At 37.5% G+C, this 19,434-nt stretch overlaps 1 protein-coding gene across 2 annotated transcripts in view; it reads right to left on the bottom strand.

Annotated features, from left to right (window-relative positions):
- The window catches only part of CNOT6 (CCR4-NOT transcription complex subunit 6), a 63,429-nt gene that overhangs the window by 9,836 nt on the left and 34,159 nt on the right, over positions 1-19,434 (bottom strand). For both annotated transcript variants that reach the window (XM_004696839.2, XM_045284804.1), the window contains exons 3-8: positions 15,108-15,294; positions 11,346-11,431; positions 3,067-3,171; positions 2,916-2,984; positions 1,656-1,813; positions 261-415 (exon numbers count right to left, since the gene is read on the bottom strand). In XM_004696839.2, the coding sequence (XP_004696896.1) occupies positions 261-415; positions 1,656-1,813; positions 2,916-2,984; positions 3,067-3,171; positions 11,346-11,431; positions 15,108-15,294 (760 nt within the window). The remainder of the gene's footprint in view (positions 1-260; positions 416-1,655; positions 1,814-2,915; positions 2,985-3,066; positions 3,172-11,345; positions 11,432-15,107; positions 15,295-19,434) is intronic.

Raw genomic sequence — 19,434 nt, 5'->3', positions numbered from 1 at the left:
TCCAGAGCATGAGCTTAAGAATTCTGCTACTGTCCTAGAGGAATGTTAGCTACATGGTGTTTCAATTAACAATTGGAGTTAAGCCCTGGTCAACACCTGAAGAAACAACAGTACTTAAAAAAAATAAAACAGAAAGCCCCACAGGTTTCTCTTTAATAATCTAGTGTCTCATTCTTTTAATTACCGACTAATTTCGACATTCTTGGTCCCAATCCTGCCCATGCTGGGAGAATTCTCCGCTTGAAAACACAGTGACTTACTTTTCTGTCTTGAAGAATATTGCACAGCCATCAACATGCTTTCTTTCTTGTTCTGACATCGTTCGAGCTCTAGACTTGGGACTAAAGAATCCATTATAGCCACGCTCTTTCAGTTCTACCATAAAAAAACTGTAATACTGCTCCGTCTCAACCTCCTGAAAAATTATAAACAGCAAAATTATGTAAGACAAAAAAAACCAGCCCTTTACATTAAGAGTATTTGAGAGCTGAAAATATCAAAGGGTAGGCCTGCTGAATAAATGATGCAGCATCATTTCAACGCAATTTATCTGAAACGAATCTGAACTACTTGTCATTTTGCCATCACCAAGTCTTTATTGTTTCGGAGCGAGGAAGTGGAAAAACACAAAAACCCTTGTCCTTATGTTTTAGAATTCATGTGGAACAACAGTCTAAGTCAAGGAGTTGGTCAAAGTCACACAAGTTATTGTAATGACACTTGTGGTAAAGCTATTTGTATCTTGGCAATTCAGCAACAATTCAGGGACATGGTCATCTAACTATGAAATAGTGTAAGCGGTAACACGCAGCTAAAGGAGGATAGCTACCTCAGCAAATACATAAATCCCAACTTAACCCATTTGTCTAATCTGGACCAGTGCTGAGAAGTGAAGCAGGTAGAAACTGCTCCTAGGATTCACTGAAAACGAAATGCTAATGTATATGTATACATATAATTTTAAGAAGTGCAATAACCATTTAGCAGAGTTTATTGGTTGAGTTTGGCAAATTCATACTCAATAAAATCACTAATTCACTGCCATCGGGCTGGTCCCTATTCATAGCGACCCTAAAAGCAGGGTAGAATTGTCCCTGTGAATTTTTAAGATTGTACCTCTTTATAGGAGTAGAAGCAACTGATGGCTTCAAACGGCCTACCTTGGAGTTAGCAGCCCAACCAGTAAGAACTATGCCTCCATATAATTTCAATTTCAGATGTGTTAGTTATATCAATCAATGATACCTCCCTCAATTCTTTCATTTATTCATCCAACAAATATTTACTGGCCTACTATTGAAGGCTTTAAGAAAACTAAAGGGAACAAGTAAAATTCTGCAGTGATTTCTCACATGACCCTTTACCAGAATTATTGAAATCACATTTAAGAAAAAAGAAATCACATTTAAGATTACAATAATACCAGTTGAAGTTGCTAGAAAATGCTGTGCATATATGAAAGAAAATGCATTGCTGCCAAATCATAGAAAACCTTTTTTTTTTTTTTTTTTTTAATGAGTGAACTATTGGAAAGCTAGTATTTTAAGAACTGTGAAAGCTGGGGCTTTGTCACTGTAATGTATTCCAAATTTCTGCTTTCCTTTTATTAATTCTGGGGGATTTGTGCAATTTAAACAAACACCTGAATGACTTACCTGAAGACTTATAATATCAGCATTGCAGCTCAAGATTTCTTGAATAATGGCCTTTTTCCTGTAGTCCCAATTTAGTGCCCAAGACGGACAATAGCCATATAACTGCCGGGTCGCATATTTATCACAAAGAACATTGTAGCACATGACAGAAAACAAGGCTGTAGGGAAGATAACTTTACTTATTCATACATGTGGCAGGGGAAAAACAGAATCAGTAATAATTTCATTTAAAAGCTACATTTGACTTTATTCATTCAATATATATTGATATGCTATTATATACCAAATATCCAGGGCATACAAAAGGGCAAATATGTGTTGCCTATTAAAGAGGTGCACACAGGAGGTTAGGAAGCTGTAAGACTAAATTCTAGAACCTTTTCTCATCCAAGATCAAGGTTTCTAATTTCTACAACACCCCAGCCCCCACCAACTACTCTCCCAATGTTAATGTGAGAGGTAGTCTCCTCACTAGTCACGCCTAACTTCCTTCCATAGAACCAATGACTCATGGTGACCTCACCTGTATAAGACTAGAATTGTACATTTTCAATGACTGATTTTTTGAAATTTAAAACCAATTATTGTAATACAGGCAAAAATGGGGGCTATCACAGACCAAATCCTGCTACCCACACCATGGAAATTCTTCATCTATTTTTGACAAATTCTAAATTCATTAAAATGAAATTAGAAGTCATTGGTTCAATTTTCCCTTGCAAGTGCAAGTTTTGGCTATCTACTAATTCTGTGCTGCCAGATACTAATTGGAACATGAAAGTTTTATGCTAGAAAGAAAAAAAGATTGCAAAGAAGATTTTTGTGTGTAAATATATAACTGATTGTGAATAATTTTTTGCAGATTTCTCAACAGAGACACCACTGACATTTTGAGTGGGATAAAGTATTTAAAACAGCACCTGTGCTCTAGCCATGTAGGCCAACAACCTATAAGCTCTCCCCACCCCCCGCAACACACACAACTCCATGCTATAAGCACCAAAAATATATCCACATATATATATATAATGTCCCAAGAAATAAAATTTCCCAAATTGAGGAGTCAAGTTGTATAGCATACTTTCTACACAGCACAATATACATAGATGTCAAATGTGTATGAATTTAGTCTTTCTTATTACTTCCCAAATCAAATTAACCATAAAAGTCTCCCTTTATAAAGCCCCTAATCTACATCAACAATACTGTTATGTTTAGAAAAACCCACAAGAAGTAGGAAGGGAAAAAGAGATCACCAACCAGTTGGCCTTGTTCTGTCTGGTTCTTGTAGCATAATCCAAGATCTTGGAGGTGGCTGCTCTGTTGAAACTAGTTGAACATAGAATTGAAAATTAAGCAATATTCTTACGTATCTTCCTAATAAAAATGATTTAAACAAATAACTACTTACTTCTTTTTGCAGTACCTGCCAAATTATCGAGCAAATAGCTTAACAACCTTCGTGTTCCATCTGGTTCCTGATAGAGGTTCAATATATCCTGGGTAAGTGGATTTCCTGGAAATATTTTCAGGAAAATATTTAAATATTTATAAATGTACAAAGTATCAAAACATCACACCGGTTATGACGGTGCATGTGATTATTACCAACCTATCAAACCATAGAAAAAAATTTTGACTATGAAGACTCAAAATGACTGTTTGTTTCATAGATAAATCTCCTGAAAAGAAGTACTGACACTTGATATCTAATGAGAAGATTGCTACCAGTGTTCCGTGTTTGCCTACCTGGTCAGTATCATGAAACTGAATTTCGGGAGCAGAAAGAGGGCTTAGAAAGGAAGAGGCGACATACATTTTTGTTATTAGGTGCCACTATGTTGGCTCCGACCCAAAGCAACCCTACGCACAACAGAATGAAACACCGCATAGTCCCATGCATCGTCACAATTGTTTCTATGCCTGCGCCCACTGAGGCAGCCACAGTGACAATCCAACTCCTTGAAGGCCTTCCTTTTTTGTTGTTGCCCCCATTCCTACCCCTTTTTGCTTTTCGAGAGACTGGTGTCTCCTGACAGTATGTCAAAATAAGATAAAAAAATCTTGTCATTCTTGCTTCTAAGGCAGCAGCTCTCAGCCTGTGGGCTGGGACCCTTTTGGGGATCGCCCGATTCATAACAGTAGCAGAATTACAGTTATGAAATAGCAACAAAAATAATTTCATTGTTGGGGGGGGGGGGTCACCACAACATAAGGAACTGTATTAAAGGTTCTCAGCATTAGGAATGTTGAGAACCACTACTCTGCCCTTCTTCCAATACAGATCAGTTAGTCCTTTCAGCAACCTATGGGACCCTCTCAATTATCTTTTCAAATATGACAATTCAAATGCATCAATTCTTCTAGGGTCCTTATTCAATGTCTGACTTTGACATGCATGTGAGGCAGTGGATGGGCCAGGTGAATCTTAGTACTCAAAGAAATGTCCTCGTGCTCAATACTCTAAAAGGCCTTGTCCAGCAGGATTTCCCTAATACATCTTTTGAGCTCTTGACTGCTGCTTCCATGAGCATTGATTTTGGATATGAGCATTGATTGTGGATACAAGTAAGATAAAATCCTACACAACTTCAATCTTTTCTCTATTTATCATGATGTTACATGTTAGTCCAGTTTGCAAAAATTTGGGTTTTTCCTTACACTGAATTCTAATCCATACTGAAGGCTACAATCCTTGATTTTTATCAGTAAGTGCTTCAGGTTCTCCTCACATCCTTATGCTGTACTCTTTTTCACATAATCCAGCTTCTCTGATGATTTGCTCAGCATTAAAAGTTAAGTATGGTGAAAAGGATACAATCCTGACACACACTTTTCCGGATTTAAAATCACAAAGTATTACCCTTGTACTGTCCACACAGCTGCCTCTTGATCCATATGCAAGTCACAAATGACACAACAAATTGTTCTAGAATTCCCATTCTTCTCAAAGTTACACACAGTTTATTATGGTCCACACAGTAAAATACCTCTGCATAGTCAATGAAACACTTAAGCATCTCTCTGGTATTCTCTGCTTTAAGCCAAGATCCAGCTGACATGAGCAATAATATCCCTTGTTCCATGTCCTCTTTAGAATCCATCCAGAACTTCTGGCAGTTCCCTGTCAATGTGTTGCTGCAGCCATTGTTGGATTATCTTAAGCAAAATTCTACTTGTGTGCCATAGCAATATCATTCTACAGTTAGAGCATTTTGTTAGGTCATCTTTCTTTGGAATTGGCACAAATATGGATCTCTTCCAGTTAGTTAGCCAAGTAGCTGTCTCCTAAATTTCCTGGCATAGATGAATGAGTGCTTCCTGTGCTTCTTCAGCTTTCTGAAACATCTCGGGCATTCCATCAGTTCCAGGAGCCTTGCAGTTTGAACATCTTCCTTTGGCAGGACTCAATGGTTCTTGCTCATATGCTGTGTATTCTTTCCATCTTCTCTTGATGCTTTCTGGATTATTCAATATTTTGCCTATAGAATCTTTCAAAATTGCAATCTGAGACTTGACTTTTTTCTTGAGTCCTTTCAGGTTCATATATGCTGAGCAACACGCTCTTCCTTTCTGTTTTTCTAATTCTAGGTCCTTGCACATTTCGTTACATTTGGCTTTGTCTTCTCCGCTGCCATTTTATGTTCAGCTCTTTTTCTTCTTCCTTTCTTCCATTTGATTTAGCTACTCTATGATTAAGAGCAAACTTCTGCGTCTCTGCTGACATACACTTTGGTCATTTCGTTCCTGTTTTTAATTATCTTTTTGCTTTCTTCATGAATGATGGTCTTGCTGTCCCCCCTACAGCTCATCAAGCCTTCCGTCATTAGTGTTCAATGTGTCAAATCTGTGGAGATGCTTTCGAAATTCAGGTGAGATTAGACTCAAGGTCGTATTTTCATTTCCGTGGACTTGTTTTACTTTCCTTCAGTTTTATCCTAAATTTACACATGAGCAATTGGTGTAGTGTTCTATGGTGAGTCCCCTAGTCTGGTTTCAGTTGCTGATAATGCGTTTCTCCATTGTTGTCTTCCCAGAGATGTAGTCAATTTGTTTGCTGTGAATTCCATCTGGGGAAGTACATGTGCATAGCAACCTTTTGTTTTTGAAAAAAGGTATTTGCTATGAACAAGTTGTTTGTTTAGCAAAATTCACTCATGCCATCTCCAACTTGATTTCTATCACCAAACTCATTTTCCACTTACTGTTCCTTTCTGTTTCCAACTTTTGCATTCCAATCACCTATAATAATGCATTTTGAATGAATGTTTGATTAATTTCCAACTGAAATTTTCAGTAGAATTATTCAATTTCTTCACCACTAGCTTTCGTGTTTGGTGCATACAGTTGAATAACTGTAGTGATTAGATTTCCTCAAAGGTAGATATATACAACCCTTTTAGGCAGGACTGTACTGCATGATGGGTTCATCACGAGTTCCTCTGACAATAAAATGCCACACCATCCTCTTGTTATTCCTGGCATAACAAATTATACAATTTTCTGATTCAAAATAGCCAAATACCAGTCCATTTCAGCTCATTAATACCTAGCATATCCACTTTTATGCATACCATTTCATTTTTGACCACTTCCAATTTTCCTAAACGTATACTTTGCACATTCCAAGTTCCAACCACTGAAAGATTTTTGCAGCTGTTTCTCTTTATCTTGAGTTGTGCACCATGAGCAAATGAAGATCCAGAAAGTTCTACTCCCATATGCTTACTGAACTAAGAGTTACCATGGTCCACACCCTTCCAAGAAATCAGCTCCTCTTCAGTCACATTCAAGTGCCCTTGAACCCGATAGGCCCACCCGCCAGCATTGTCTCTGACAATGTTCTGCTTCTTTTGTTTAGGCTTTCAGTATTTGACATTCCTTCAAAGATATTATGCATAAGGTTTTCGGCGACTTCTTCCTCTGAAGTGGGGAGTGGAGTCCTTCTTTGTTTTCTTAGTCTGGAAGCTCTGTTCACTTTGGGTGACCCTGATAGCATCTGAAATACTAGTGTCATAGCTTCCAGCATCACACATCATCACAGTACAACAAACTAATAGACAAGTCGTGGGACAGTCATGACGATGACTATCATTATAGTTATCGTAACTATAATGAACCAGACAACCAAATTTAACAATGCAATGAAGTCAAATACAATCTCACACTTAAGATTTTTAAAACCCTCCTGATATCGTAATAAAAAGATCAAAGATAAGAGCAAGTTTGGTTTTAAGGGTTAACATAAAAAGGGTGGCAAAAAAAATTCCAGGACCTTGAGTCATCTGTAAGTTAATTTTAAGTGCCCAAAATAAAACAATCACAAGAATTTACATAAATAAATCTTTGACCCAAGCCTTGGCATATTTTAATTGCTTCATATGTATATGAAAGCTAGATAATGAATATGACACGGAAGAATTGATATACTTGAATTATGGAATTGTTGAAGAATATTGAAAGTACCATGGACTACCGGAGAAGAAACAAATCTGTCTTGGAGGAAGTGCAGCCCATTTCTCCCTGAGAAAAGATTCACTCTTTTCCCTGATAAAAGACTCACACTCTTGGACATGCTATCAAGAGGGACCAGTTCTTCCAAATGGACATTATGCTCAGTAAAGTAGAAAACCCTCAATGAGATGGACTGACATAGTAGGCTCACACAGTAATTGTGAGCATGGCACAGGACTGAACTGTTTCCTCATATTGGACATGGAGCTATGAGTCAGTACTGACTTCATGAGACCTAATAGCAACAAAATAAATCTCAAAGCCTTTCAGAAGGTGCTTTATGTATCGCTAAATGTGGGAGCAATTTGGCATTTGTTTTTATTAGTTTTAGTTGGACCATGTGAGGAACTGATTCTTACTATATTTCACAAGACATTGCCATAGGAACAGGCCAATTAAAACTCAGATAGGGCTTCCTATTCAATGACCACAATCAGTAGAGGGTAGTGTGTCCTTCTTTGGGGTTAACTGTGTTATGACTACTCTTCCCAGACTTCAACCTACATAAGTCTCAGTTGATAAAAATGCTTCATATGCATTTATAAACATGAAGTCAAATAATTTAAAAAGGAAGACTCAGCAAAGAAAACGAAATTCTCTGTACGTAAACATTGGATGAAAGTAGCCAATATGAAAATTTTAGTGCTGAAAAATATAATATGAAATTAAAAAGCTTAGTGAGTGGCTCATTAACAAAATGAAGGGAATGGGGGGAGGGGAATCACTGAAATGAAAAATAGAGAGAAATCACTCAAGAGTAACAAGAGAATCAAGGCATACTAGGGGGAGGGGGTGATTTTCAGAGATCTGTGGGACTATAACAACATATACAACAACACTTATGTATGGAACGATAGAAGGCCAAAGGCAGTATTAAAAACATACCCAAACTTACAGATTCAATAACCTGAACAAATCCCAAACAAAACAAACTCAAAGGATTCCACATCAAAACTACACTTTTGAACACTAAAGAGAAACAAAGAAATCTTTAAAGATGCCAAGAAAAATAATCCAAATGACATAGGATTTCTTATCATAAACCATGTAAGCCAGAGTGGCACAAGTGCTGAAACAAATCTGGTAATCCAGAATCCTATTATAATCAGTGTTATAAGCCACCTAGTGAGTTCTGACAACAGAACAAAACACAGCCTGGTCTTCGAAAAATAGAGACTCTCTCAAAGTGCAATAAACAGTAAGTTGAAACATTAATCAAAAGAAAGTAGGAGTAACGACATTAATAACACGTAAAACGAACGCCAAAGGAAATGAAATTACCATAAACAGAAGGCAGGATTATGCAATAATAAAAGATACTCCTCTAAGACATAAAACCAAACTCACTGTCACTGAGTTGTTTAAGACTCAGCAACTCTACAGGGGGGCAAACAGCCTTAACTTTCTCCCACAGAGTGGCTGGTAGGTTTGAACTGTCAATCTTGTGCTTAACAGTCCAGCACCTAGCCCACACCACCAGGGTACCCGTGCCTCCATGACAATTCTAAACATGTTCTTTATGAAACAGGAGAAGTACAAAACATTTGAAGTAAAAATAGAATGTAAAGCAAAACAAATCAACAATTATAGCTGGAGACTTGAACACGCTTCTCTCAACAACTGATAGAAATACACAGAACTCAAAAACACCCTCACTCAAACTCATTATCATCAATTCAAACTCAGTGATCCTATAAGGACTGTGTAGAACCATCCCTGTGAGTTTCCAAGACTGTAACTCTTTACTGGACTAGGAAGTCTCATCTTTCTTCCGTGGAGCAGCTGACAGTTTCAAAATGCTGACTTTGCGGTTAGCAGCCAGACACACAACCCACTATGCCACCTAACGACCTTTAACACTATCAGTCCAACAGATATTAGACTAACACAGAGAATCTAATAATTTTATAGAACACCTCCTGACAATAACAGTAGACTATACATTCTCTACTAGTTCCCTAAAAACACATCCCAAAACAGGTATGTTGGCCATAAAAAAATTTCAACAAATCAATGGAATAAAACAAAAAATCTTAATACAAAGGAATGAAAATCTCCAACTATTTAGAAACTAAACAATATACTTGTAAATCTATTAGTCAAAGAGAAATATAAAACCACACTGAAGTGAATGAAGATGATAACATAATATACGCAGTCTCTGGCTTACCAAGAGCTTCATTACTAAGCCTATCCTTAACTCAAATTTATACATTAATTCAGAACACTTAGGTGTTTATATTTATATTATATATTTTTAATATATATTTATATTATATTTGTCAGTTAATCAAATGTTTGTCTTATTATGTGCCTTTCTGTGCAAAAGAAAAAAAATTAAAGAAACACCAAAACATTTTTAACATAGTACAGTAATGATAATGTTTTGACATGCATCATAAACTAATGACTTTATTATTAGGACCTATTGTATATTGACGGTGATTTAGGTGAAAAGTCCCCAGCCCCTAGAGGTGCCTCTAGCAGTAGTGATTGTTCCTCTCCATTGTCCTTGGAGCCTGGCATCCAACTCTGTGAAGTGAAGCTAGGGTCATACCTCAGCCTCCTGCCTAGTTCTTGCCCCACCCCTCTCCCCCCTTCAGCCTCAGCTGAGCCCATGCCAGCTCCAGAGCTGTGGCTGAAGCGACATTGCCTGCCATATATACCACCATCATCTTCCAAGCTGAGTTGGAGGTGGGCACTGCCCAAGGCTGGGGAGGTACAGGGATTGCCCTTTGGTGCAAGGCACCACTCAGTCCCACTCTGTGCAGGCTCAGAGTTTGTGCTCAAGGGATGATATATACGGGTTAATCTATAACTACAGGTTGTATGTGAGTCAGATGTTCATGACTTGGTGATTGCCTGTATTATCAAAATTTGTAGGACATGGCTTAAAGCATGACTGAGAAAATTTTAACACTGTCCTGAATTTGAACCTCCGGACTCAACTTTGAGAAAATAAATTCCTGCTCCACAAAGCTACCCAATTTGTGCTATTTCTGTTATAACAGCATTAAGAAACTAAGACAACTAACGAAGAATCATTTAAGGCGATAAAAAGATGGCACCAACATAGTAAAACGTGACTTTTAATGTTGTTGGCTTTACAACATCAACTCTTACTTAATAAATTGTAGTCCCATGTTCTAATACACTAATCAAGTCTGCATAAAACAAGTTTCAAAAATATGCTTAAATCCAAATTTTCAACTTACTGCTTATTGCACTTTGAGAGTCTCTATTTTTCGAGATTTGAGTATAAAGGGAAAAAGTTGTTTGCAACATGATAAAATAAGTATTGTCTCAGGAATGTATTGCCAGAGAACGTAGGTAATAAAAGATAGGCTGAAGAAGCAAGTTTGGGTTATGAGCAAAAGAATTTTCCCAAAGAATAAATACAAAAATTAGTAGACACTCTACTAGTCTAATAAACAAGAGAGAAAACCAGAGGTATGTATCTAAGAAATAGTTAACATTTAGGGGAAAGTTGTGGGGGGAAGTCAGATACTTGCTGCCAGACTGCTGTCTCATCCCAGGGGGGAGAGGGGGGGGCCTTGCTCCCTGATGCTGGAGCCTAAGGCCATTAGTTTGGTTCCTGTGGGCGGAGTTCACACCCAACTGATAATGGTTCCTATGGAGACCCAAAGTCTAGTTAAGCTGCTACCAGAAATCTAGGATCCACCTATCTTGCTGCATGTACACCCCCAATCCCTCCTCCTTCTGTAGTGCATATGTCCCTAGATCACCCCCTCCCATCCACAGGAATACCTGTAGCACAACCCTTTCCTGTGATGTATGTCTTCACCTGTAATGTGGTGGCCTGCACGTCCCCAATGTCCCCAGAGAGTATAAAAGCTTGGGGAGCATTAAAGTTCGCTCTCACTCCCTCCACGTGGACCACCAAGCGAGGCTGAGGTGAGCATGCTACCATAAAATGTGTCTGACTCCATTTATTTCTATATATCTCTTTTATCTCTCATGCTCTCTATAACTTTACTATAATATTTACTTATTATCGCTGTACAATTACGACTACCAAACCCGTAGTGATTGTGCTAGGAGCTGGCTTCTTCTGGCAGAAAGTGATCCTGCAAATCCTGATAAAATGTTTCTCTCTCACTGCTTCTTTAGATACAAAGACACATGCAAGTCAGTAAGCGAACAAGAAAGTCATACCTTTCAGGCCTAAAGTCTGCAACTGAAACAGTTTTCCCAGCTCAAATGGTAGAACTCGTAACAGGTTGTTATTTAAATGGAGTTCCCTGTTGTTGAAGTAAAAATTCCAGTCAGAAGACATAGTAACTTTTAACTAACAAACAAAATACACAGTATCATTTCTGGGAATATAAGCTCAAGTATGACAAAATTTCATATTCATTTTCTAGTCAGTGGTTTCAAATTATATGTGGTAAAAAGAAGAAAATCAAACGGCTACAGATGAATATTTTAGTTAAATACAGGGGGGAAAATTACTAGAAAAATGAAACAAGAAAAAAGATATACAAAATATAAACTCAAAACTCATTGCTACCTAGTTCACCAACACCTAGCAACCCTATAAGCAGGGTAGAAGTGCCGTTGGGCTTCTAAGACTATTATTCTTTGTGAGAGTAGAAAGCCTCCTCTTTCTCCTGATATAAAATATAAGCCCTCACTGTAAAGTTGCTAGATTCCATGGGTGTACAAGCCATCTCAACTGTTACATCTAACTCACTGGTGGCACAATTTTCAAGTCAGTGCTGACGTACAGACCACCTCATAACTTTAGTGGTCTAGCTCCATTGGGATCTACTACTCAGGTTTCAGAAAGTGAGAAAGGGAAAACATCCTAGCATGTGAATTGTTTAGGGAGAACTCAAATAATCCTGTAATACCAACTCAATGTAGCTTGTGACAGTGGCACAATTAAGTTTACAATTAATATTTCTCCAAATGTATTCAAGTTGCATTTTAGAAACGACATCAGTCATTTTAACTACTTATGATTACTGTACTGTTTTGCAAATAATGTAAGTATCAAAAGAATTTGTGTGCCTGTGGGATTAGGGGAGAAAGGAAGAGGGAAAGGGAGATCAGGACATCCAACATTGCAACAGTTGTATTTTCTACTACTTCCATTTTTAAGTGTGAAGGGGAATTATTTTTATAATTTTCCATTCTTAAAATTTTAATGAACCTGCTACTTCTGCACCATAAATCAAACACATGGAAAAAATGGCTCTGAATAATTGATCCCTGTTTATTTTGAACTATATTATATGGGAAAGAAGACCTTTTAAGTAAATTTGGTGCCAGGGATTAAAATTATTGGTAGTATATACTCGCCGAGTCTTGGAAAAAGTTAAAGGGAGTAACAGAGGCAAAGAAACTTTCAAGAAGGTTTCTTATTCTTTTATTCTAGTAGCACTTGGTAGAAGGCAGTAGAGCAGCCAGTGGAACAAATCAGAAAAGGCAGGTAATATGAATTAGGATAAGGTTTTCCATTGGGATCAGCATACTAGCTGGATTTTGGATTTCTATTCAGCTTTATGGCAACTCATCCACCTTATACAACAGAATATCTAACAGAAAATAGCAACTAATATTTATTAAATACCAATATGCTCTAGGCAGGTGTTAATAGCTTATTACCTATCATCTCAAATACTCCTCAACTCAGCCTTGCCGGGGAGGTATTGCAGCAGCTTTCCAGATGTACCAACAGGCTCAATGGGGTTAAGAAGTTTGTCTAAGAACACACAATATGTAAATGGCTCTATCAAAATTCCAAATCCCATACTGTGTCCTATAAGTAATCCTACCTGCTTTCAAGTCTAGGCTTTAATAATATCGTACATGTGAGCGTTGAGACAGCCAAAAGACTTCACGGCTTCTTGGAAAAGCACCACAATGGTGAAGAATGTCTGTCAGGTAAGTGCGCGTGTGTGTGTGTGTGTGTGTGTGTGTGTGTGTGTGTGGGGGGTAATGCACGTAAGTTCCTTCGATCTGTTTTTCTCATCTGATCTCAAAATTTTAGTTCAAGAATAAAGTATATTACATAAAACAACAATAAAAATTTCAGACAATGGATCTACTTGAACATTTTTTAGCTGACAATTTTCTAGCAACTTTTACATAAAAGGTATATACTGTTCCAATACTACTAAAGTGATAGTTTTTCACAACAGTGCTCAATAACTGTTGGCTCAGGACTTCTGAATGATTGCTATTTTCATGTTCTGTTCTCTTTGTTTTTTTACATGTCTTAAGCTAGCAAGCAGGATTGGCCCTTTGTGAATGAGTGCTATTGGAAGTTTTACCTTATCTCCAACCCTCACTGTTTGTGCAAATAGTGTCCAATCACTTAAGATTTTAATCTATACAAGTCAACAATCCATGTACTTTGGCCCCCAAAGCTGCTCTATAAATGTATACGTTCCTTTTCTAAACAAATCTTTTAAATTCTATACCACTAGCTAAATTAAAGATACTACCAATAGAAATAACTTATAATGTTCCCCAATAAAAGGAAAACGTTATTTCTAAAGTGAACAAGGGACATATATAAAATATATGTGAGTGGATTTTGAGATCCCACTTAATTGTAGCCCTTTAAAAAACAAACTCACTGCCATCAATCGATTACAACTCATGGTGATGCTATAGGAGAGGATGATAATCTGCTCCTGTGGGTTTCTGTGACTGTAACACTTTATGGGAGTAGAAAGGCTCATCTTTCCCCAGAGAGCGGTTGGTGGTTTTGAACTGCTGACTTTTCGGTTCACAGCCCAACACCTCAGCACTGTGCCACCAGGACTCCAATGAATTGTAGCCTTAATCTAAAAACAATTAGTTCTTGTGACATGGGTCCTAATTGATACTTGTCTTCATGAGAGATCACATGGTGCCTGGCTATCAGAAAGAATAGTCTAGGGGGTTAAAGGCTTATTTTAAAGCAAGGAGCCACCCAAGTGAGGTGACAGCTAAATCCACATGAAAGGAGTATACCAGCCAGTGTGATCTAAGGATTATAAATAATAAAGTCAAATACTGAAGAACAGAGTGGAATTGGAGCTTAAGTTCTGAGTACCCAGTTTGCAGAAAGCTATGGATGGTAGTGAAAGCCCAAAATCTATTTGCAGAGTTCCCACAAGGATGAAGCCTCCAGTGAATCTCCTCTGACCAGACTAGGGACATGAACATCCTTGCTATCAGATAGAGTACACTGGAAAGTGGATTGTGGCAGGCATAAATTTAAATTTAACGTTTGATCTCCCACCTGACGCATTTGAAATATGTTGTAGTTTTAAACATACTTGGCTTCTTTTTGATTGAGGTTTTTCTAGATTTTATTTTGTTATCGGGTTTTTCATTTTGCTTTCTAAGTTTTTCTTTTTTTTTTTCCTCTTAAGTTTTTCTTAAGTGAAATACAGATGTGTAAATCTATAAAGATAGTTGGATTGATAAGCTCTTAAGGGTGTGGCAGTGGAGGCTTGGGGGGAAATGGGAACTAGTAACAATAAGTACAAGAATATGTTCTAAAATTGATTGGGGTGATGACTGCATAGCTCTCTGATTGAACTATCGAAGTGTATGATGTGAACTTATGTTAATAAAACTGTTAAAAACAAAAAACAACCTAATGATCTATTTTGTTTAGGGGGGGTTATAGTTGCAAGAGTGCTCCTTAGAGGCAAGGATGGGAAGACTTCATCTTAAACACTCTGAACATGTTGTCAGGAGAGTCCGGTGCTGACAGGACACCACGCTTGATAAAGTAGAGTAGCAGCAGAAAGTGAGATGGACTTACAGTGGCTGCAATGGTGGTCTCGGCATGGAACGCTTGTGAAGATGTGTTTCATTCTGTTGTGCATAAGGTCACTATGGGTTGGAACCAACTCAACTCAATCGATGACATTTAACGACAACATAGTTATGTTCTAAGTTGCATTTGCATACCTGAGTGATACCATGTTTCCGAGTTCTGCGGGTAAACTACGAATTTTATTAGAGGACAGGTCCAGATACACCAGATTGTGAAGCTTGGCAATGTCTGAAGGAATGCGGGACAGGGAGTTGTCACTCAGATGCAAAGCCGTCAAGTGAGTTAGTGACCACAAAGATGAACTTAAACTTCTAACTTTTCCTATAAGAGAGAGAGAAAAAAAAAGAAGGATTATACAATGTTTTCAACATTCTGGTACTGGAATTAAATTAAGATTTACCTCTTTTGATTAGTAACTTAAAATAATTTATTATCCTAGAAATTTTAAGTTAACAAGAAACCTATGTGCTTGAACAAATCAATGCTATAATTATGCTATAAATTTTGTATCAAACATATTAAAACAAAAAAATACACAATGCTTAAATTACGTTTTTATTTTTAAGAGCATGATAGAAAAGAATTCGTCCTTCAGAATGATCTCAGAATTGTGGATTAACATCTAAACAGCTTGAAAAGTGTCAATTCTGCTCTTAGAGGAAAAAAGCTGAACGATTAAAACTCACTCATTTTTCTTATATCCATCAGAGAATTCAAATTATTAGGCACATGGCTGTCCCTAAAACAGAAGAAAACATAACCCAGGATAAAGTGTAGGCATCTGCTTTTGCAGTCCCCTGGATTGTTCCAGGACTCCTCCAAGGGCAGTATATTGCTCACTCTGGCTAACACTGCCATTTCAAACCCACCTAGTGGTGCCCAGACAAAGGCCTGGAGATCTGTTGTTCCTAAAGAGCTACAGCCCCCAAACCCTAGATATTGTATAATAATTTTTAAGATCACCCATGTCAGCATGTATTAAAATTTCGTTTTCAATTATGGTGAAATGATATTCCATTGTATGTGTACAACACATTCTGTTTATCCATTCACTAGAAGGGCATTACATCTAGACTCATGAGAGATTTGGTCTGTAGTTTTTCTCTCGTGTAATGTTTGTCTAGTTTGGGTTATCAGGGTAAAGCTTAGCTCAGAATGAGTTAGGAAGTATCTCCTCTGCTTCTTTTTTCTAGATAAGATTGTAAAGGAATTCGTATTACTTCTTTCTTAAATGCTTGGAAGAATTTACCAAGCATCAGAAACCATCTGGACGTGGTATTTCTGCTTTGAAAGATGAAGGAATGGTGGCTTGTTTAATGTGGCTTTTCTAGCCAGTCTCTAACTCCCACTAAGAAGGTGGGGGAAGATATTGATAGGATTCGCCTGTGAGTAACTGTAAACAAGATTCCCTGGACAGTCATCCTGCAAGTATAAAATGAGCCCTTCTGAGAAGCAGGGGGAGGGAATCTCGTTACCAGCAAGAGCCAGGAGTGGAATGCATCTGCTGGACCTGAAATCCCTGTACAGTTAACCTCTTGAATTCAGAAGATATCTATAACATCAGAGGAAAAGCAGGAGAACCAGGAGCAAGAGCATGGAACAGTGATGGAATTCCCAGCCCATGGAGCAAGTAAAACTGAGTGCTTTTTGTGCAGGAGGCTAGCTTGTGGAGTAAGGCTTAGGCTTACAGGCTTACAGTGGAATGGTGTGTCCCTTTAGGTATTTATTAGCAGACCTGAAAAAACTTTGTGACATGTGCCGATAAACAACTCTATCTCCTGAGCATTTCTCACTTGCATTACAACCTGTCAACTTCCTTAAGAAACCCTTTAAACATGAACGAGTGCTGTGCAGCCACTGCAGTGGATATCAGAAGCTAGAAATATAGAATACTAATTAAAACAACACAAAAGGTTACTGATTATTGATTTAATTTCTTTTCAGATTCTCTTCTTTTTATGTTTCTCCTTTTGTAAATTTTAGGAGCCCTGGTGGTGTAATGCAGTGGATTACAAGTTGGGCTGCTAACTGCAAGGTCAGCAATTTGAAACTACCAGCTGCTCTGTGGGAGAAAACTGAGGCTTTACACCCCCATAACGAATTGGTCTAGGAGCTGATACCAAAAAGTTCAAGAAAAAGGGAAATGTTTAGAAACTGATTGTGGTAACAACTGTACAATTATGCTTGATCTAACTGAATTATGGAATGTTATAATTATCCTTAAGAGCTCCCAATAAAATGATTAATTGGAAGAAAGAAAAAAGAATCAGTCTAGGAAACCCACAGGGGCAGTTCTGCTCTGTCCTATAATGTTGCTACTGAGTCAGAATCAACTTGATGACAGCTAGTTTTTGTTTTTAAATTCTGGTAGATTGTATCGTCCAAGAACTGGTCAATTCCATCTAAATTACTAAATTTATGGGCATAAAATTGTTCATAATATTCCTTTATTATCCATTTCATATCCATGGAATCAGTAATGAGAGCTCATTTTTCTCACTGCTAACATTAGTGATTTACATCAAGATAGCATGGCTTAAAGTGCTAAATACAAAAGAATTACCTTTCGGCTTTGTTGACTTTTCTCCATTATCTGCAATTAGGTTGATTTCTGCTTTGATTTTTAGTGTTTCTTTTTATTTCACTAAGCTATACATCTAAAATTGAAGGGGCAACTCATGGGTTACATTGTTTTACCAACAATCAACGTGTAAAACGCTTCTTATATATAGCCAAACACTTCCCAGGATTTATATTCTTGGTTTAAAGATTTGTGATCATGGTTTCAGGGTCTTAAGAAAAGCATGTAAGTGATGATGAAACATACAACTTTCCTCTAGTTCCTTAATGCTTCATCCCCACCCACTATCATGATCGCAATTCTACCTTACAAATCCGACTAAACCACATAATGTACACTGGTACAGATAAGAATTCAAAACACAGGGAATCCAGGACCGATAAACCCCTCAGGACCAATAATGAGAGTAGTGATACCAGGAGGGGAAGGGGAAGGTGGGAATAAAGGGGAAATCGATCACAAGGATCTACAAATAACCCCCTCCCTGGGGGACTGACAACAGAAAAGTGGGTGAAGGGAGAAGTTGGACAGTGTAAGATATTACAAAATAATAATAATTTATAAATTATCAAGAGTTCGTGAGGGAGGTGGGTAGGAAGGGAGGGAAAAATGAGGAACTGATACCAAGGGCTCAAAGAGAAAGAAATTGTTCTGAGAATGATGAGAGCAACAAATGTACAAATGTGCGAGACATAATGGATGGATGTACGTATTGTGATAAGAGTTGCACGAGCCCCCAATAAAATGATTAAAAGAAAACAAAAGAAAAGATGGGGGGCCGCATTTAAGTGGACATTAAAGATATATGAGTTCAGAAATCGAGAATGATCAGCCCGGGTCTGAGTCCTGACTCAATCTTAGCTTTCACATATTTGAGCTGCAATCCTCAAACCCTTAAAAAGACATTAACAAAACAAAATAAAATTTAAAAAACCTCACTGTCATGAAGTTGATTCCAACTCATAGCAACCCGATAGGACAGGGTAAAACTGCCTCTGAGTTTCTGAGACTGATCAACTCTTTTATGGGAGTAGAAAACCTCTTATCTTTCTCCCCAAAGAGTAATTGGTGACTTCTAAATACTAACCTTGTACTAATAGCCCTATGCATAACCTACTAAGCCGCCATGGCTCAATAAATACTATATACTCATGTATAAGTCGAGTTTTTCAGTACATTTTTTATGCAGTTTTGTGGTAAAATTAGGTACGTCGGCTGATATTTGGGTCTGTTTATACTCGAGTATTTACAGTAATAAAAAACTTCTCTGGTGAAAACTAGAGATGTGGAAAGAATGTTGATATAAGACATTTCTCAGAAATTCTCTCAGCAGCCTTCAGAAAATGTTTAAAAAATATTATCTTATGACCAACCTATCAATATCCCCTTTAGTCACTTCAATTAACTCATTTAAATAACAAACATTCCTGTTTCCAACCAAGCACTATAAAACCCACATTTCTAGTTGTACTGCCTCCAGCGTACTTGGATCTTGCAACTTACAATCAGAATGTGGTATGTATAGTTCTTGATTTTACTTCATAAAAATAAAGCCTGTGTTTTGAGAATGATGAGGGCAGCAAATGTACAAATGTGCTTGGCACAATGAATGTATATATGGATTGTGCTAAGAGTTGTACGAGCCCCCAATAAAATAATTATATATATAGCCTGTGTCTGACTTTAACCTACAACTTTCAGACATAGTAAAATGACCTCCTTCATGGCCAACCCAGCTGGTTAAGTTTATGAACTTGATCAAACTTTAGAAAGTAAACAAAGTGCCCAAACTAAAATATCAATAGGTTTAAAACACAGTCTATCAAAAAGGATTAAAGTCCTTTGGAGGCATTAAACCTAGCATTTATTATTACGAAAAA

Source organism: Echinops telfairi, unplaced genomic scaffold (genome assembly GCF_000313985.2).
Source record: "Echinops telfairi isolate 266 unplaced genomic scaffold, ASM31398v2 ScPeMD7_7469;HRSCAF=8507_0, whole genome shotgun sequence".
Classification (NCBI taxonomy): domain Eukaryota; kingdom Metazoa; phylum Chordata; class Mammalia; order Afrosoricida; family Tenrecidae; genus Echinops; species Echinops telfairi.
Note: the sequence above shows the minus strand (reverse complement) of the source record. Positions and strands in the feature narration are given on the sequence as shown.